The following is a 21,546-nucleotide window of genomic DNA, read 5'->3' as shown; positions in this document are numbered from 1 at the left end:
CCGTGGAAAACAAAATGAGAAGAAAATACGAGGTAGTACATGATATTAAGATTTTCTAAGAAAATATGAGTAAGATGTTTAAAATTATTTATACTCATATAAAGATACTTTTAAGACAATCTAATGGTTTTTATTTCATATAAGTTATCCTAAACGAGTTATTTGGTAAAATAGAAGTCTAGTCATCAACATAAAATATCGAAAATGTTCTATGATATCTCTCAATTTTTTAACACGGGTTTTCTATTCTTAAAATACGTCTCAAAATTTTACAAAAGATTATTACTTTAAAAAATGTTTAGGATTTTTGATGCAAAATGTTTTTGGAAGATTACATGTTTGGGCATTGTAATCAAATAATTACATAAAAAACCTATACATTAATTATATATATTAAGGTTGAAAAAAAAGGCATTAAATACATTATGGTTAAAAAAAAACGGAAATATAGCAAATTACCCCAATAATAAGTTTGATACTATGTACAATTAAGTTCCTTAACTTATAAATGTAGCAAATTGGCCCCATAAATTTCTCTCCATATGCAATTAACCACATATCTTATTTTTAAAAATGAATATATTAAATTAAATATTTTACTATTATTGAACATCAAAATTATTGATCAAATATTAATTCTAAAATTCCTAGCTATTAGAATGCTATTTTTTTTTTTCATTTTGGTGAAAAAATATTCCTAATATGAGAATGTTTAGTGAAGTTACAATGAAAAGATACGTGCCTACATTTTTCGCTATATTTGGTTCATATTTTTCGTTGAATATGTAAATATTGTATTTAATTTTTAATACATATATTTCAAATGATTTTTATAATAGAAAATAATAGGTTTTAGTTAAAAAAATGATAGAAAACTTGATTTGTGCTTAATTGCACATTTTTGAAAACTTATGGGGCTGAATTACTTCAAGTGAAATTTAACTGGTTAATTTGCACATAGTACATAAATTATGGGGTAATTTTGTTACATCCTCGAAAAAAAAACACTGAAAATACATATTGCAAGAATAGAACCCGTAGTGTCAGGGTGCAAACTCATGTCCCACATCGGTAGAATAAAGATGAAAGATCATCTTTATAAGTGTCCAAAGAATATAATAGTACGAGACCTTTTGGGAAGGAGCACAAGAGTAAATCCGTAAAGACTTAGCCCAAAGCGGGCAATTTCGTACTATGTTGAATTGTGAACACAGATACAACATAAGTCCAACACAAGATATTTATGCTTCCACACAACCCAACACAAGACTCCACCTCACGAAGATAAGACGTGCATTGCATGCACGATTTCACGTTACACACAACAGTTTCCAATGAGATTCTCGTTGTCGGAATGAATCAATTAAACAATACAATTAAGCTGAGTATGATTTATGTACGTGTATGTTGGTGAATCCTCTATAAATATAGGGCTAAGTAACGGAGTCATACCACCAACAAATCATATAATCATACAATAATCTTCTCCTTTCAATCAACAATAGTGTAATATACGAAAACCTTGATTACTAGAATGGCCTCCTTTTTCCCAATGGATAACTTGAAGCCCGCTTCTCCGCATTGGCCAGGTCCACCCACTCAGGTATGATTACTGATTTACTTGTCGACCTCATTTCAACTATTACTTTAGTTTTTAGCTATATATATATATATATATATATATATATATATATATATATATATATATATATAATTATATATATTAAGCTAATACTTGTACTGATATATAATTTTATTGGTGTTATATAGGCCACAATAGACGGAGATGACGCTTCATGCCTCGTGTAAAATGCATCGTACATACTAACTGGCCTTTATGCTACTAAGGATATATAGTTTCCGAGTCTGATGTTATGTTATGTTCTTTTATGGTTCAATCCCAGACTTTGAGTTAGCTACCTGATGTGGGTGTTCGTTATATATCGACCTCATATTCGTAGACTCATTGTCATATCCTTTTTAATTTCTGCTATAATAAAATATAAAGGCCAATGTTTTAATTTCTATTTACGTTCTACTTGTTTATATTATTATCCTGAATTTTTTTGCTAAAATGGGCGATTTTGACTAATTATTTAACGAAATTGAAATTAATTATCCAAAATGGATCCACGTCATACCCAAACCTAGGTTTGTATTTAAATCGCCATCTCGGCCGGCGACCATACCCAAATTGCAACCAAACCTAAATTTTGCTGTTATGATAATTGAGCATAAAATCGTCATGGGGCCTGGCGACTTGGCCTAAAGTCGTCATGCACCTTGGCGACTTGAATGGGCAGTGTTTGGGCCAATTTTGACGAAATAGCTGAGTATGTCTCAGATTCAAGTAGCCATGGGGGCTGTCGATTTGGCCTAAAGTAGCCATGGGGGCTAGCTACTTGGCCTAAATTTTTTTTTTCCTAATTTGGGGCTATGAAACTGAGAAGGGGAGGGGAGTCGCGGAAATATGTCTTCGAAATAAGTCGCCAAGCGCCGTGGCGATTTGACCCTTGACCATAGCTTCGTAAATTCCAAGCCTACGTGGACCCATTTTCGACGATTATTTTGGGAATCGACCTATTCCGTTAAATAATTAGTGAAAATCGCTCATTTTAGAAACGGATTCTATTATCCTACTCTTTCTTCGTCGTGCTTGTTGAAAACATTTTCCCAAACTAACAGGTACGTCCCGAATAATTCGGAGGCCCATGCAAAATGAAAACGGAGGCCCTCAAAATTTTCCGAGATGCTTTAGATATTTTTTTTTCAAAAGAGAGCATATAAAACAAACAAAATAAATAAAAATGGTTAGGACAAGGCTCGACCGGGTGGCTTGGGCAATTGAAACATGTTTTGATCACCACTGCGCTATCACACTTCTGTTAATATACATAGTGATTATTATGTATATTACTAATGTGTGTACTTTTATTTGCTCATCTCAAAACATGAAGCAGGAGCACTTTCAATACAAAGATGTGTGTATTTTTATTTGCTCATCTCAAAACATGACGAATAACGTTTCAAATAGTCCGTCTTCAAAGTTCAAAATTGTACTCCGAAAGACTCCGATGTATGCAACAAATAACCGGGACAGAGGGAGTATATATGCAACATGTTCTCATTGCCTTTAATTTTCGCCTTAAAACCGGCCATCCCGAAAGACTCCGATGTATGCAACACCACTCTATCGTGCAATAAAAACAGTACTGACTCAAAAGGAAGTGCAATGAGATTGAAACCGTTTGAGAGAACGGTGTGACTTGTGAGGGCGAGATGAGTAATATAAAGCATAGAGAACGTGTATCAAATATGTGAACGGCTCGAATATAATCCATGGATTCTCGCAAGTACTAAGAGTATAAAATGACAACATCTATTCGTATCTATCACACAATATGGAGTATATTTTATTTTTAAAAAAAAATGTTGACAAAAAGTATGTCTTATCACAAATTCTTATTTATATCCGTTGATAACAGGAATAATTTACAACGAAAATATAAATCCATCCAAACCAACACTTTTTTGGTGGATGATGGTGTGAAGAGTTAAGAGGGGAGGGGGTGAATTAGGTTTACCTTTTAAAAAATTTCTCCTTTACTTGGTTATATACTAACACAAGTAAGAGCTATTAAGTACAAACTTGAGAAACTTAATGAATTGTAAGTTCACAAGAAATACAGCAGATCTATGCAACATAATTATACTACTTCCACCTCTTGACATTATCAAGGAATGATAAATATAGTGACGGACACAATTTGACATTGACATTACTTTAATAACAACAAGGCTAGGTTCAACAAATAAAATAAGTATGGTTTGCAAAAGAATTTGATGAACATTAATCCAAAAAGGGTTAAGATTATGGGTAATGGGTTAGGGTAATGGATAAGTGGGCTAGAAATGGGGTTAATCAAGCATCATCAATATCCTTGTGACTTTTCCCCTCAAATGTTTGCCTACGCTCCAAAAATTCTCCATTAAAAATTCGAAATTTCTCAAGTTCATCATGAGACTTCATGGTATCACTAGCCAATTGATAAAGTACCAGATGCAACATTTACCTTGACTGTTGTAGAGATCGTTTTTTTTTTTCCTCGAACCTGATTTCTTTGTTTGAAACAAGCTTGATATAAGAATGGGCTTGTCATCTTCGTTTTCCTCAAGTTATCGCCAATGATTTTGACGATTTTCTCATTTGTATCATGTGATAAGAACAATGGGTCAAGACTATTGTTAAACATATCATGTTCATTAAATTTACCAACACCTTCATGGATTCCATCTTCATTTTCAACCCCAATATTCTGGTCATCTTCCTTAATTAATTAGACCAGTGATTTTCTTTCATGTCACGGTGACATGGATTGTGGCATCAGATTTGGGAGGAGATATAATCTTTGATTGCTTAGAGAAATGGTTTTTTCAACAAATGTGCTTCCCAACTTTTCAAATATGGCAGCGAATTTGGTGGACCAAGTCATTTGTTTCTTTGATTTTTTCGTTGGATCATAGAATCTTGAAACACATCGGGGTCTAAAGAGAAAATAAATCCAACCAAATAGCCAATTCATGGGATTTGAAAAGTTAGAACACATCTATACGATCACTCCACACTGAATTTAGTCGTAAATATTCCTACAGCGTAAGTCATAACACAAAATCTCATTGAAGACGGACGATATCCGTCACAAGCTTGTGATAGATACCGTTTCCTCTCACAAAATACCCATTGATAGATGAGTGGGAAGCACATGAAGGGTGTCCCACCTTATCCCCTCTCCCTTTTTGTGAGAGGTCACAAGCTTGTGACGGGATTAACCCGTCACAAGCAAGACTAGCTGAAGTTATAAAAGGCCCCTAAAGGCCTACATGGATTTTTTTACCATATGTGTTAAATCACAGCCAGGTGAGTAATATACACATTAGAGTAAATGCTCCCCATAAACTAGAGGATACAAATTTAGCCATTGTCTATTCTGTAAAACATCTTTGAATATTACTCTTAAAGACAATCCGCTCATTTAGCTACTCCTCGCAAGCAATGAGGGTTTAGAAATGATAATGGATCCTGTAAGTGAATTCCGAGAGTTTCTTGGAGGTCCATATCCTGCATTTGGGTATGAATCGTGTCCTGACGCCAAGATATCATTATCATGAGTGGATTTGGTGAGTGCATCACCCAATTTGAAGATATCGAAAATGAGAACAGAAATGCGGTCCGGTCCTCTGAGGAAAAGACCATTTTGGCTGAGATTGGGAAGATTTTACAAAGGTAGCATGCGCGAACGTCTTTGGCAAGAATCCCATTGAGAGAACTCTATATATCAGGGCTAGTTTCGAAATTCCGATCTCATGTTTGAAATTGAAATATTCATTGCTCAACTATTGAGCAAGGGCGGTCAACAGACTAGTCTATGTAAAATTCTTTATGAATGTAAAAAAAAAAAAAAAAAAAAGGCAACGAGGACGGAACCTTCTCTTGGTAAAAAAAACGATCGTCATTTTGTTCTTAGCGATCGTGTAGGTAGCAAATTTGAGGCCCAGAGTGGCATTGTAGCCTTGTAGGTATGTGCAAGTCACACTTTCATCTATATAACATCTGTTAGGTTTTGAGTAAACTATTGCGCAGAGTTTATAATATGTTTTTCGCATTTTAGAGATGAATCAAGCATGCATGATCTGCTTTACGCAAGTTATCTCGTATGCCATCACCGTAAAACAGATTTGAGGGAAAATCGAACTGTTTTCTAACTATAAACTACGAGACTTACAGAGCATGAGTCTCACGAGGCGGTTTGAAGTATACTGATCCAACAATCGCATTATCCGACTATCTCAAAGATGTTCGGTAGTAAATGAAAACAGTTTTAAAATAGATAGGGTTAACAAATTGATGATCCATAATGAAAATCGCAAATCTGCTGATGATTGCAAGTCTTTGTTCTAACTATCTCAGCAGACAAACCCTAGTCGATTTTTTAAAATAGACAGGGTTCGTCTGCTGATGGTCCATAATGAAGAAAAGCGAACTGTTTTCTAACACCACAAGTGACAATCAATACATTTACCATTTTGGCTACCCTATTTCTCTACAATTACTTGAAATTATAAAATTGATAAAAAAGATAAGACATTAATAAATTAATAAACAAAGATCACACAAATCTACTTAGTTCATCATCTGTAACAACTAATCATTGGCTCCTTTTCCAAGTCTTTCTCTCAGGATCTTCACTCCCATGTACCTGCACATCATAAATAAACTAGCTGAAGAAATTTGATGGTGACGGGATTCAAACACAGGTCATGAACTCATGATCGTATATTTAGTTACCTTCCCATCATCATGACAGTAGCTTGAGGATTGGTTCCAGGGGATTCAGTAAAGGTAGACCCGTCAATGACTCTAACCCGATCAACACCAAGAACCCGATAATCATGATTAACTACCCTGCCAACTTGGCAACCTCCATGATAATGCCAAATGGTGATGACAGTGTCCTTACAGAACTGTTCTAAAGACTGAGTATCATTAGTTTGTTTCGGAATGAGATTAACATTTGCCTGCACACTCATATTCAGCAACTTCTGAGTGATTTCTTCATCAGTTCCAGTGTAATCTACAAAATGCTTGGATTTGACTAATTTCTCAATTATCCTTATGCTTTCGACACATTTTCTTAGATCATGAGGGTGACTGAAGTAGTTGAAGGTGACAGCGGGATTATTGTCGACATTCGTGTCAATCAGCTTTAGATGTCCTATGGATCTCGGTCTCGCTATCTTTCCTAAGATGAATCCTCCATTGAATACCTCAAAGGGTAAGTCTTGTTTCCTGTTTTTGTAGTCTTGGATTGCCTTGTGTGTTCTTAGTCTTGGAGGGATTGTTGACAGCTGACCAATCTGCCCAAATCAAAGACAATATCAGTGAAATTAATTATTCGCAGTCGAGTCTAGACCTGGCAAACGGGTCATCCAGGTCGGTTCAATTTAGGGTTTGCAAGAATTCAGGTCAGGACAGGTCAGGCCGGTCATTTCGTGTTTGAATCATTTTCTGGTAAACTATTATCAAGCTATCTATGGATAGTAACCAATTTGCAACAATAAACATTCGGGTCGAGTTATTCGGACCTGGTCAATTTTGCCAGTCTAGTCAAGTTAGAGTAGACTCGAAAAGCGGGTCATTCGGGTGGAATCATTACAGGCTAAATACAAGATCACAAAAATTATCGATTTGCAATCGAGTCTAGACCTGGCAAACGGGTCATCCAAGTCGGGTCAATTTAGGGTTTGCAAAAATTCAGGTCCGGACGGGTCAGGCCGGTCATTTCCTGTTTGGATCATTTTCTGGTGAACAATAAACATTCTGGTCGAGTTATACGGGCCTGGTCAATTTTTCCAGTCGAGTCAGAGTAGACTCGAAAAGCGGGCCATTCTGGTGGAATAAATCATTACAGGCTAAATACAAAATGATCAGAATAACAGAAGTATAGACACGAACCTCAGCAGAAGCGATCCCATGGTGACGAAGAATACTACTAGTAGACTGACCGAACCCATTACTAGCTTCAATATACACACCCTTCTTCGTAATCCCGACAGTCTGGATCAAAGACTGTCCTTGAAATTTCTTGAAACCTCGTGTTTGTTTTTTTTTCTACATGGTAACTTCGTTTTTAATAAAAACGCATTTGACTGACCATAATTCACGATCAAAACTTCTGAAAGTGATGATTTTTTTTTTTCTAATTGACCGGCTTTACGAGATCTTTAATCTAGAAAAAAAATTTCAGTTTCTGAACTCCTGGCAAGAATTACGGCTAGTCAAACTTTAAACTTTGATTGACCGTACCTCTTTGTAGCGTGTTCCGAATGCGGCATTTTTTTTTCAAATTGATGATATCTTTTATTTGGAAAAAAAAATCGTCGCTTTCGGAACTCATGGTTGTGAGTTATGGCTCGTCAAAAGCGTTTTTGGTGAAAATAATGTTACCATGTAGAAAATAAAAAAACACGGGATTACCATGTGGAATATCCTTTTTTTGTCTAAAGTGGAATGTCAAGGCTAGACTGATCACTGACTCGATCGAAGCCTGGTACAACATTTGACCTATTTCCCAACAAATAGGTGAAGTGGTGATACTGAACCGAAAAAACCTAAACCAATACGACTAAGCTCGCATTGACACGACCTAAACCATACCCAACTCACCAGATTACCAACTTGACATTGACTTTATAATAATCATACGTATGTAGAGCTGGCCATTAGCACGGGCTGACCTAGCCCGGCCCGCCTTGGCTCATTATTTAAAATTCACGCCCAGCCTGCCCTTGGCCCGCCATTTTAGCAAAAATAAAATAAAAATAAATAAATTGGCAAGGCTTGGCCCGCCTCAGGCCCCGACCCCCACCAAACAAATCCCAGTCCGACCCGGCCCAGGTCTGACCAGGAGAGCCCGCCCCGCCCTCTGGCCAGCCCGGCCCGAGTACATGTCTATACAAATGTATACCTTCGCTGTTGAAAGTGGTTCGTTGGACAGTGGCTTGGACAAGGACATCAAGCGTAACCGGGTTGGCAGACGCTAAAAGCTCGGCAGCAGAATGACGACGGCCATTCTCCTCGAAAATAGTGCCACCAACCTTAGTGCCTGTGGACAGCGGGCCGCCCACGGGGGCGCTTGGTGAGTGAAGGGGCTCGAAAACAAGCGTTTGCATTTTGTATGGAGTCGCCACCAATTTTTATGGGAAATTGGAACCGTTCGAATACCTCGTGTCATGTCAAGACACAAAGTAGTGACATGAACACTAAGCAATCGTTACCCTTAGCATTCTATGTCTAGAATGACTCTCGTGGATGCCAATGAACACGGGTGCTCACGGAGATCTGGAGTAAGGGGTGAGGGTACGTATTAGGAAGCTCTTTTGATCGAACACCTAATCCCGCCCGCCTCGATAGCGGCCTCTACTAATGATTAGGGAGTTTATTCGTACTTGATATATCGTCGGCTATATGCATGCAATGCAACATCCAATAGATTAATCCTAGCATGTGAAGAATTAACTAAGTCGGTGAACAATTAATTAGGCAAACAACTGGGGTCGAAGTAGGATTTAATGTAGATTTACATGTGGGAGCATACAAATGATAAAAGCGATACACTAACGATAAATTATAATAAAGGGAAAATACAATAATTACATTGGAATAGGCGATCTATGTCGAAAATACCTTTAAAACGGATGATTTGAGAAAAAGAAATAAAAGAATAAAACACGACATGATCGAAGGTGATAATACGGATAATAGTAGGTTAATACGTAGCTAAGTAAACTAGGTCAAGGCAGAAAAGGAGTTCGGGGACAGTAAGTCGTCCTGGAACAGCGCAAAGAGACATCGCGCCCTTTGGAAGAGCGCGCGATTCTTGCGTCTGCTCCAAGGACGAACTCTGGCCGTGAAGCCAAAAGCGCAATTGTTAACGTTTATTAGTGAATTAATGGATTGATTTAGATTACTTAGTCGGATGAAAGTGATTTACAGATTATTTACATATGATTGAGGGTCATAAAATAGCAAACACGATTAAGACGGGATAAGACGGATTATTTATGTGAAGGGTCGATGTTAATGAAGGATTAAACAAGCGAATAATTAACTAAACATGATGAATTGATGGCGGATTAACAATGAACATGATAAAAATATATCAACAATGAATCCCAGAAACCCAATACGAACGAATTGAATCCCTAAAACTCGAATTGAACTTAATGACGAAAACCCGCAAATATGAATTATTTGGGATTTAAGTTGGATTAGATGAATTAAACATGTGAATGGATGATGAAATATATGACACAATATACATGCTAATTATTATGATTTTATGACGGAGAATTAACAGACGAACAAACAAAACGAAAGAAACAAACAAACTCGAATTACAGAGGACGGAGGAAGAAGAAAAGAAGCAGGAACTGCGGCAGCCTCACGAAGAGGCGCAGCAGGTGCTGCGCTCCTTTGAAGAGGCGCAGCAGTTGCTGCGTCTTTTCTCGACTGTCTGTCTACTAGAAATCCGTAAAAACAGGTTTTAAAGACGGTTTTAGAAATCGGTTTTAATGAGGTGCTTTCGACATAAACCTTACAATTGTTATACAATAATAAAATACAATAAATAAAAGAGAGATTAATACACCCTCAGACTTACATGTTGACGGAACGAGAAGAACTAAGAAGATCGATTAGTGATGCTCGACGCGAATGCAAGGAAAGAGTGCCCTCGTAAGAGGAAAATGATTTAACAAATTGATTAATTAGATTGATTGAGTGTAGTGGTCAAATTGGTCGGTCATGCAACGGAGAGGCTGGTACCCGGAAGGATCCGAGCTTACGTGGTCGAAGGTTCAAGCACGTAGGCGCCAATTAGTAAGAACGAAGTCTAGAATGCAAAGGGAGAAGAGAAGGGCGGACACTCGCGTGAGAAATATGAGGAACGAAGGCTCCTATTTATACTAATCACGTGAAGGAATAGGGTTTCGGAGACTCTTTGGAAGTGAATCTCGGAAAGATATAAAAAGATACGTAAATCATGCAAAGAAGGGCCTGGGAAGAGGCGCAGCAGCCCATCGCGTCTCTTGGAAGAGGCGCAAAGACTGTCGTTGCGTCTATTCCCGTGAGGTTTCCTCTGTTTAAGAAAGATTTCCGTGTTTAAGTTATGGTAGGACGGATTTAATTCGATTATCTTTTGAATATTACGGGATATTATTTGCCAAAAGATAAAATTTGAGAAATATGGAATAGAAATATCCGGAATATTCCAGAACATTTCGACTCGGGATTTTACAATTTATCGAGAAAATGGAGACGGTTTTTGACCCGGACTCGAATGTACTCTAATTATCTGTCAAAACGACCGTATCGGCACGTAGATGACAACTAAGAGGTTGACATTAATTTTTGAGCAATCACTTGACGATAATCTTACGAATTGTCACTAATCGTTCCGCGTATCAAACATGCGGCCCAATCATCACCGGGTGGTTTGCGAGGGTGCAGAAATGAGGTGTCTACAGAGCCCCCACTTTGACCGAGGCTTGGACAAGGCGAAAGTCAAAGTATAGCCATCAGTTCAATCGAAGATTACAACCTCACGACTATGGCGACGCGAGGCGCTCGAAGGGTCTCGAACCAAGGACTGTTGTCGGGAACATTTTAGAGTCCGTCGACTATCGGGGAGGGTCGTTTAAAGTCCATTAGACTACGTAAGGAGGCTGCTTGCCACCATAAGAAGAAACCATACCGAGATACCCCTGGGTGAAACGGATCAAGACGCTCGCAAAACTCTTTGGTCCGAAGATAACTTGGTGTCCAAGGCATTAGGGTCACAGGGATTCTGAAGAAACTTCTTAATACTTCCGAAGGCTAAATCTGAAGGCTATCTCCCTCTAAAGGGAAGGCTGAAGGATAATTCTCTCTAAAGGGAAGGCTGAAGGATACTTCTCTCTAAAGGATTGAAAGGGGACTTAATTGGGGGGAATCTGCCTGTCTCTGTCCTCAAGCAAACTCTCACTGGGGAATAAAACGATGACTTCGGGGAATCTGCTTGTCTCTGTCCTCAAGCAAACTCTCGTTGGGGAATAAAACGATGACTTTGGGGAACATCTTGATCGTCGTATGGGAAACCTTGAATGAGCAGTACTGCAAAATACTACTGCGCCGGGTAAAATGATTTGACGACTAGGAACATCTGAATCGTCGCGAAAGAAAGTCTCGAGCGAGCAGTACTGCAAAATACCATCGCGCTAGACAAAAAGGTTGAGCAATACTGCGAAATACTGCTGTGCGGGATAAATCGAACTCGGACAATCTGCGAAATATCGTGACTTTGGATAAAATGCGGGCGGAACGAAAGGAAATCGTCGAAACGGACCAAAGTGATAAAATGTCATCGAGGAAGAGGCGCACCAAAGATGGGCCCACGAATAACGAACTCATAACGGATTTTTGAAAATCCATCAGGAGGGAAACAAAGGAAGAGGCGCAGCAAGAGCTGCGTCTCTTGGAAGAGGCGCAAAGCACCGCGCGTCCTGTTCCCCAATTCAAAGCAATTCCGCGTGAAAAACGCGAAGTCGAAGGGTTTCATTTCATTATTTGAAACACAAATCCTTCAATTTCTCTCTCAAATCTTCACCATTTCCGTCAAGGTTGGATTCAAAAGCTTGCTTAAAATATGACTAATCGAGGTATGTGTTTTAATCTTGCATTAATCTTCCATATTCGTTGAATTTTGAGCTGCAATAAGTAGGGTTTTCGACCCAATTGATCGAAAATTTGGGGCTTTTCCCCCAAATGGATTTGTCTTGCCAAATAGATGCTAGAAATGAGTAGTAGGCAATGTTAGGAACATAACCATGTATTTACTTTGAATTTTCATCGAGTTTCGAGCCCTTGAGCGAATTTTGAGACGGTTTCACGCCTAGATCGAAAATGGCTTCAAGACGGCCTTAGGATTGCCCATTTGTGATGAAATTTGATATTCGGGACCCTTGGGTGATGGGTAAACTTCCTGTTATCTCGGAATTTTGGTTGGTGACGACTTTTGCAGACACCTTTTAGGCATAATCGTCATTATAGCGAAATGCCGCCGAATTTTCGACTCGAACTCGGAACTAGACTTTGACTTTGACTTGACTTGACCCAATTTGTCACATGAGCGATTGAATTGGTGAGAACATGGCCAAGGATGGCCAGGAAGGATAGCTTCCAGGCTCCTCGGAGGCTCGAAAACCGCTTAACAAGGGCTTGTCGTCACGTGACGCGGCCTAAACTTGCTTTAATGTTGCAGGTGATCGCTTCTACTTCCGGGAGGACTCCATGGAGGTAGACGCTAGTGCGGTTGAGGAGGCTTTGGAGCAGGCTTTCACCGACGCGGTGATGGCCGCTGCAGACGAGGTTCCCGAGGAGGAGGTCAGCCGAGGAGGAGGAGATTCCGCGACGGGCCCACCTCGGACGAGGGGGTCGTCACCGAGAGGAGCCCGCGTGGCCGAGACACGGGAGAGCAGGCACCTTGTGTGGGTGCAGAGGGTCACCCGTCCTACAGACGGTGAAGAGCTTAGTAAATAGGAATTCCCTAACTCATTACTTATCCTCTTTCTTTTTTCAAATTTCTTTCAAATTTATTTCAAAACTAAAGATAGCTTTATTTCGAATCATAATAGGAGGCCGGGAATATCCGGTCGTTCTCGGGGTATACGACGGCGATGGAGCACTACGAGCGGCGGTCGGAGGAGGAGAGGGCCATGATCGAGCGTGGAGCGTTCGGTCCTCCGGTTGTGTCTGGAGGGATATCGTGAAGAGGAAGTTGCGGGCCAACCTTAGCCTGGTCCGCGCTTTCTTGGATCGATTTTGGGATACGACTTCCACGTTTCACCTGCCTTTTGGTGAGGTGGGGGTCACCTTGGAGGATTACGGCATGATTTCGGTCAGGTCCGGTGCAAGGATCGAGGAGATGGTGTGGCGGAGGCGGCATGAGGGCGGACTCGGCCGAGGCGAGGAGGTTGATCGGTGGAACTCGTCGCCGAAGGTGTTTGCATGTCGGGTTTGGTACCCAGTACCTATGTTCGAGATTACTTTATGGGAAGACCCCAAGATCGGTGGTGATCGATGGGAGGGAGACGGCTCCTCCTCCTTGACAACGGAGCAGAGAGCTCGTCTCGTGGCTTTGGTGGTTCTTGTCTTCGATTTACCTCGGAGACAAGGGTGAGAGAGGTCACGAAGCTTCTTCCCTTTCTTGCCGACCTGAGCTCCCTAGGGCGTTGGGACTGGGTCACTGCTGGTTTTGCGGTCCTCATCCGCTTCATGAGGGCCATGGTTCGTCCAGAGTTGATGGAGAAGGGGACTTCTCCTGGTGCTGTCGGACCTGGGCTTTTGTTGGAGGTATGAACCTTCCTTTGATAGCAAAATAAATTCCTTTCTTTATCAAAGATCGTCACTGACCATTCCGTTTACAAAGGCGTGGGTGTACTCCTACTTTCCGGGCCTCGCGCCCAAGAGGACGGAGCCGTTGGAGAGGGCCTATCCCGTGGTGAGGGATTGGGTCATGTGCTTAGGATGAAGAGCAAGCGTTCTTCTCACAACGTCTACCGGCGGGATGTGAACGCCTTGGTGAGCAGCGTGAGTATCCCGTTTGTATGTATTCACATCTTCTCATACTTTGTTTTCAATTGATCCTAGGAATGACCTTGGCCTTCACATTGTTACAGTGGGTGCCCAGACCTTGGGCGGAGTACGCTGGAGCGCCTCCCTTTGTTGCTGAGACCCTTCGGCCTAGGAGTTCGAGTCGGCTGTTGCTGTGGACGTCGATGGGTCCTGTATGGTATCTGGGCGAGCGGTTAGCTCGTCAGTGCTTTCGGGGTGCGTTGACGGTTCCGTCGATCCTCCGAGGACGATGTTCGAGGAGCCCTCCGGCCGAGAGGGAGGCGGACTGGCGGTGCGATGGCGACGACCTTCTTCTTCCTGAGGAGGATTACTCAGCGTTCCTTTACGGGAGGTTGGCCTATTGGCCAGTAGTGGTGAGTATCGTTTATTTTCTTGTTGATTTGATTTTCGAGACTTGCGACGACAGATCGTCGATTGATGAGAGCTATTCGTCTTTCGGAGGTTGAGGCGGCGGGCATCGAGCCCCCAGTACCCCGAGACCCGAGTACACCGACGCCATCGGGAGGACGACGATCTCCGAGCTGCGTGACTTTGACGTAGCTGTGACGGATGCTGGCCTAGATGACTGGCAGCATCTGATTCGGAGGGTGAGCTCCCATTTTGCATGGTTTTCGCGTAAGAACACGTTTGATTGAATTTATTTTAATTTGTTGAGAGTTTCCTTTTGAAATGCAGGTCGCGCCATCCCGGTTCGTGGCACTATGGAGGGTGGCCAACCGGCTACGAGCTACGACCATTGAGGCACTCGTCGGCGGTCGAGGTCGTCAGGTATGAACCTTTATACCCATTTTTCGATTTCCTTTTTTTGATTTTTGGGTTTCCCAATTTGAGTTGATTGACATGAGCCAATTCGTTGCTGTTTGCAGGGTGACAGCGAGTCAGGACGAGAGTTGGCCCAGGCCCGGGAGGAGACGGCTCGCTTGTCGAGGGAGCTCGAGTTTCGGGATGCCGAGATCGCCGCTCTTATGGCGAGGGTTGCTGAGTTGGAGGGTGCCCAGCAGTAGCTTGTGTCAGTTTTGTAGATTCGTACATCTGATTTTGAAACATTTTTTTTGGACTCGGTTTGGGGCGCAAGCCCCCAGTTTACTTGGTCTTCTTGACTTGTTTGGGGCGAAGCCCCCAGTTTGCTTGTACATTTGCTTTTTGTTGTATACATGATGGCCTGAGTGCCTTTGCTGCTGGGTTGTTTGTTTGTACCGCAGTTAGTTCTTGAACAGTTACGGTAGATAACGGTTTATGCCGTTATGCCGCCGAAATTTACATAGAAAAAATCACGTGATTCATACATTTTATATACACATAAGGCCTTTAATTAGCGCACAATGAGACTCAAAGGGAACGCAAAAATGCAAAAATTTTGCCGGAAATGACCGGAAATGACCGGAAATGACCGGACGGTAGGGAGGGTTACCCCCGAAAAAAAAGAAAAAAAGAAATTTATAAGTTTAGAAAATGTAGAAAAAGAAATTAAGAAAATGAAATAAGTATATAAATGTTTGAATAATAAAAAAGAATTAAATGGACAATTAAATACACAAATGTGATAAAATGGCGAGAATGTCAACGTTGCCTCGAAATGCGTGCCCGCGAAATTCCAAAACATGGTAAACGTCCGTAGTTTACCAAAATAAAATCCCATAGGAATAGGAAATTACGCGCGTTATAGAATTAGGAAAGATCCAAACGCGGAAATCACAGGAGTGAGCACAGGGAAGAGGCGCAGCATGAGCCGCGTCCCTTTGAAGAGGCGCAGCAGTGCGCGCACTGTTCCCGAGAGGGGTTTGTTCGACGGATTTTGGAAACAAGCAAATTAGTATAAATAGAAGCGCTGTCGAAGCTTTGAATCATATAATTCTTCCGTCTTTTCTTCGTCGCTTCTCCTAAAACTCCTAAAAATAAATTTTCAAGAGAAAATTATCATTATGAATACTTTGAAGATTCGCTTGAAGGAATGGACTAATGAGTTTTCGAACACGGAAAAGCACGACATGGGTGCTTATAATCTTGGATCTTTATTGAGTTTGAAACTTATCAAGGTAGTGAAACCGTTCTTAGACGCTTGCCTTGATTATTGGGATCCAAATTATCATGTATTCGCCTTTCCAGGAGGTGATATTTGTCCTTTTCCGGAGGAAATTGTCGCCATTGGCGGGTGGGACCCCGAACATTTACCCGCCATCCCCTCCACTTCACAAGGGTATAAGAGCAAGTTTAGAGACTTGCTTGGACTTACTAGGCTCGAGGTAGATCGTCTTGTTACCCCGAAAGGCGTGCGGATGCTGGATTTTATAGACCGATTCATCAACAGGGCCGACCCTACTGTCTCTTATGTTGCTAGGAGGAGAGCATTTGGCTTTTGTTTGCTTCATGTTTATGTCTTTCAGGGACATGTTGATGAAGATTTGAGAGGTGATCCTCGTCTATTGGGTCTTGTTGAGCAAATGGAGTCGCGCAGAGCCTTGACTTGTCTATGCTTAGGGGAGATCATCTTGGGTTTGGATAATAGGAAATCCAATCGCGATTTTCCATTCTTGGGGAGTCCCGTCATCTTACAGGTAAAAGACACCTTTATTCCTTTTTTTTTTTTTTTTTTTTTTTTTTTTTTTTTTTTTTTTTTTTTTTTTTTTTTTTTTTTTTTTTTTTTTTTTTTTTTTTTTTTTTTCGTGTCTAATACCTGTTTTTCGGTAGGTTTGGCTTATGGAACGGCTCCGATTGCTCGAGCCCCCAGTTCATGCACTTTCCTATCATGCCCGTATGATTTCGATGAGGACGAGGTTGTACATGGTGGACTTCACCCGGTCCTGCGACATCGGAAGAACAAGTCAAGGTCGATGACGGCCCTTTGATCGGTGGGTTGTACCATGGTGGCACCTCAAGTCTCATCCTTTGGAGTGTCTTCTTTAGATCCCACTAGGTCCGTGCGCATCCCTGGATTGGAGTTTATGGTATGCATCTTCCCGGAGAGATTGATGAGGCAAGTTGGGTTGAAGCAGATGATCCCTAGGCTTGACACCGTCCCGGCAGATCGCTATGGCGTTGACTACCGAGAGCCGAAGAGAGTGGGCTATGAAGTGGGCCCAAAGAAACATGTGGTTCTTGAGTTTCTCCTCCAATGCTTTGTGGGTGTCTGATTCTTATCCGAGGTGGAGGAAGGCCGCAACTTCGGAAGAGCGTGAAAGATCGAGGAAGCGCGAGCCCGTTGATTACAAGGTGCGCGAAGGAGAGAAAGAGAAAGAGAAGCATCTGACCGAAGGAGAAGAAGAAGCCGGCTGTGTCATTCATCTTTCAAGAAATCGAAGACTACTCTCCGTCGCAGAGGTGGTGGTTGGCAAGAACGGAAGGGTCGGCCTCGAGAGAGACCGTTGGTGATTAGGGTCCGAAGTGGTGCAAGAGCGCCCGGCTCGAGGTCGCGACAAGAAATATGACAAGAACGACAAGGGCAAGGGAAAGATGGAGGAATAGCCCAAGTCTTTATTTATTATTTGATTATTATTATTATTGTTGTAAAAAAGGGGGGATTTTTAGAATCCTAGCCTATCTATTTTTTATTATTTTTTCGTATTATTATTATTAGAAATTGAATGAAATAAAAAGTTAAATGGTTATGAAACCGTGGTTATTTTCTTTAATTATTCTTGTCGAATTTCAAATGCAATGCAAATGTCCTTCTATTTACATTTTAAATAAAATGGTGGGTTGAATCCCGTGAAGGATTGCCTACGTATTCACTTAAAAAAGCGAAATCAAACCCTTGCGCGTAGTTCGAGTAAATGTAAAAGAATAATTGTTCGGAGCAAGAGCTTGTAATGAACATAGAAAATAAGCATGAGCTTTTGCTTACTCGGGAGGTGCGAATTTAGTTTGTTTGATGATATGAGGATGACAAGTTTGCCAAGATGCAAGAGCATAGTGACATTCAAATAGGCCAGGGGTCGTTTATTTAGTGCCGCAAGAGCGACACGTAGGTTTACGCGAGGCGCGTTTCTGTCCTATCCTAGGCATAGTACCGTTTCAATTGGTCGAGATTTGTGGGGTTTGAAAACTCATTTCCATCCGGTCCGTGATTCTAACCGCACCCCACGGGAGTATGGATTTGACTAGATATGGCCCGGCCCAATTAGGTTTGAATTTCCCTCTCGGCCGATTGACCAGGTAAGAGAGCTCTAACCGATTTGAGAACTAAATCTCCTTCTTTGATGTTTCTTGGCCTAACCCTTTTGTTGAAAGCTCGTTTGATACGTGCTTGATACGTTTGGACATTATGTAAGGCACGAGCCGACGCTCATCCAGGAGGATGAGTTCTTCATACCTATCCCTCTTCCAATCGGCTTCAGGGATTTGACTTTCGAGTAGAATACGCAAGGATGGTATTTCTAGCTCGACTGGTTGTACGGCCTCCATGCCGTAAGTCAAATAGAAAGGAGTAGCCCCAGTGGGCGTCCTGACGGATGTTCGATACCCCCACAAAGCGAAGGGTACTTTGCTTGGCCAATCTCTGTAATTGTCAGTCATTTTCTTGAGGATTGTGACGACATTCTTGTTAGCCGCTTCTACGCGCCGTTAGTCCGTGGTCCAGTAAGGCGATGAGTGATGATGCTTGATCTTGAACTTGGCTAGCAATTGCTCGGTTTCGGCTTGGAAGTGGGACCCATTATCGCTGATGATCTCATGTGGGCAACCATATCGGCAGATGATGTTATTTTGTATGAATTTGGCTACATTTTTGGCCGTAAGAGCGGTGTAGGAAGCCGCTTCTACCCACTTGGTGAAGTAGTCAATTGCTACTAGGATGAAACAGTGACCTCCTGTTCCTGCTGGGGTTATTTTCCCAATTATGTCGATTCCCCACGCGGAGAATGGCCAAGGAGACGTCATCGTATAGAGCAACGAAGGAGGGACATGTTGTACATTCCCGAAGATTTGGCAATTGTGGCAGTGCCTCACATATTTGATGCAATCGGATTCCATTGTGGTCCAATAGTACCCTAGACGTGTGATTTTCTTTGCCATCATAGGTCCACTCATATGAGGACCGCACTCTCCATCGTGGACTTCTTCCATCACCTTTCGTGCCTGTGAATGATCAAGGCAACGCAGGACTACACCAAGAGGTGTTCTTTTGTATAACTCTCCTTGCATGAGGACGTATTGTGAAGCTAGTAGGCGTATAGCTCGTTGTCCCCTCTTGTCCATATCTGGCGGATAGGTACCGTTAAGCTTGAAGTTTAGGATTGCTTGGAACCAGGGTTCTAGCGCGATTTCTTCTTCATTGGTAATTTGATGGACATAAGCCGGCTCCGACCGTCGTTCGATACACAAAGGCATTTCCATCATGTAATCGGGCATGTTTATCAAAGATGCAAGTTTCGCAAGAGCGTCTGCAAATTGATTTTCTTCTCGAGGTAGGTGCAAGTAGGTTACGTGATCAAAGAATTGAGCGACTTGGTCAATCCTAGCCTGATAGGGTGCTAGGCTTTCACTTCGGATTTTCCAGGATCCCGTAACTTGGTTAATGATCAGTGATGAATCTCCATGCACTCGGATGTTTTTGATGCCTAAGCTTATCGCGCTTGTAGTCCAATTAAACAAGCCTCATATCTGGGCGTTGTTTGTCACCTCAAGTCGAGTTTGATGGCGATCGGTGTATGCTCACCTTCGGAGAAATGAGCAACACTCCTATCCCAAATCCTCTTAGGTTTGATGCTCCATCAAAGTATAGGTCCCAGGAGTCTACATCTGTTTGAAGTATATCCTCGTCGGGAAATGACCAAGTATCTATGGTTTGTGCGTCGTTGATGGGATTTTCTGCGAAGAATTCATGACAGCGCGTCCCTTTATTACTTTCAGTGGCACATATTTGAGGTCAAATTCGGAGAGCATCATGGTCCATCTTGCCAGACGTCCGTTGAGAACGGGTTTCTCGAAGAGGTATTTGACTGGATCCATTTTGGAGAATATTTTGACGGAGTAGCTAAGCATGTAATGACGTAGCTTTTTTGTTGCCCACACAAGAGCGAGGCATGTCTTTTCGAGTTGTGAGTATTTGCACTCGTATTCCAAGAACTTCTTACTTAGATAGTAAATAGCTCTTTCTTCGCTTCCCTACGATTTGAGCTAGCATGGCACCCATGGCGCTTTCGATTCTTTGTGAGATATAAACCAAGAGGTTGATCTCGTTGTGGTGGCATGAGCACCGGTGGTTTAGCCAATATCTCCTTGATTCGATCGAATGCCTTTTTGATGATCGTCGTCCCACATGGTGTGGTCCGTTTTCTTGAGTTTCTTGAAGATAGGCTCGCAAATCATCGTGAGTTTCGATATGAATCGACTTATGTATTGCACTTTTCCCGGGAATCCTCCCGACTTCTTTTTTCGTTTGAGGTTGTGGCATTTCAATCGAGCTTTGATTTTTGAGGGATCTATTTCTATACCTCGTTGGCTAACGACGTATCCTAGGAGTTTGCCAGATGTCACCCCGAATGTGCACTTTTGAGGGTTGAGTCTCATATTGTACTTCCGTAGCCTTGCGAAGAACTTGCGAAGGTTCGCGATATGTCCCTCTCTTTCCTTGGATTTGACAATCATGTCGTCTACGTATACCTCGACTTCTTTATGCATCATGTCATGTAGGAGTGTAGTTGCGGTGCGTTGGTATGTAGCTCCGGCGTTGATCAATCCGAACGGCATTTATCAGTATAGCAATAGGTTCCCCATTGGGTGACGAACGCGGTCTTATGCATGTCTTCCATGGCCATTTTGATTTGGTTGTAACCCGCATATCCATCCATGAAGGATAGTAGTGCATGGTCTGCAAAGATTGTCTACCAATATGTCGATGTGAGGTAGAGGAAAGTCATCTTTCGGGCTTGCTTTGTTCAAATCTCTAAAGTCAACACAAACTCGGATTCTCCCATCCTTTTTGGGTACGGGTACTATGTTAGCTACCCAGTCAGAATACTCGGAAACTTTGATGAACCGGCTTTGAATTGTTTGTCAACTTCTTCCTTAATCTTGAGCCCACTGTTCTCATCCGTCAAGCTTTCATTTCACAGGTTTGAAACCTGGCTTAATTGGAATCCTATGTTCGGCGATATCCCCCGTCGATCCTGGCATGTCTTTGTAGGACCAAGCGAAAACGTCTTTGAATTCATTTAGGAGGTCTATGAAATCGGTTCTTTCGGTTGAGCTCAAGGTAGTCCCTATCCTAAGTTCTTTGGGTTCTAGTTCGGTCCCACGTTGATGGGTTCGGTGTCCTCAATTACGGGTTCCCCTTCCCTTTCTTGTAGTATTTCTTTGGCTACGTAGGGAGGTATTTC

General features: G+C 41.9%; 1 protein-coding gene and 1 long non-coding RNA gene across 2 annotated transcripts; one reads left to right on the top strand and one right to left on the bottom strand.

Annotated features, from left to right (window-relative positions):
• The first annotated feature begins 1,423 nt into the window (after positions 1-1,423).
• Positions 1,424-2,027, top strand: LOC141590881 (uncharacterized). Its single transcript, XR_012520535.1, has 2 exons — positions 1,424-1,603; positions 1,771-2,027. It is a non-coding gene; the product is annotated as an uncharacterized LOC141590881 (long non-coding RNA).
• Positions 2,028-6,202: 4,175 nt separating this feature from the next.
• On the bottom strand, positions 6,203-8,573 carry LOC141589702 (protein HOTHEAD-like). The gene is made up of 4 exons (XM_074410329.1): positions 8,526-8,573; positions 7,514-7,669; positions 6,347-6,915; positions 6,203-6,257 (listed from the first exon to the last, which is right to left on the bottom strand). The coding sequence occupies exons 1-4, from the start codon at positions 8,571-8,573 to the stop codon at positions 6,203-6,205; spliced, it is 828 nt and encodes a 275-aa protein (XP_074266430.1).
• Positions 8,574-21,546: the final 12,973 nt, after the last annotated feature.

The sequence above is a fragment of the Silene latifolia genome, chromosome 7 (genome assembly GCF_048544455.1).
Source record: "Silene latifolia isolate original U9 population chromosome 7, ASM4854445v1, whole genome shotgun sequence".
NCBI classification, from domain to species: domain Eukaryota; kingdom Viridiplantae; phylum Streptophyta; class Magnoliopsida; order Caryophyllales; family Caryophyllaceae; genus Silene; species Silene latifolia.
This window is presented reverse-complemented; position numbering and strand designations above follow the sequence as displayed.

What these genes read in the sequence shown, in the direction of transcription:
- LOC141589702 (XM_074410329.1), bottom strand. Translation starts at nt 8,573, where the DNA reads ATGTCCTTGTCCAAGCCACTGTCCAACGAACCACTTTCAACAGCGAAG. An exon ending in AACCACTTTCAACAGCGAAG is followed by an intron (nt 7,670 to 8,525) that starts GTATACATTTGT and finishes GTTACCATGTAG; the next exon opens with AAAAAAAAACAAACACGAGG. An exon ending in ATGGGATCGCTTCTGCTGAG is followed by an intron (nt 6,916 to 7,513) that starts GTTCGTGTCTAT and finishes TGATTTGGGCAG; the next exon opens with ATTGGTCAGCTGTCAACAAT.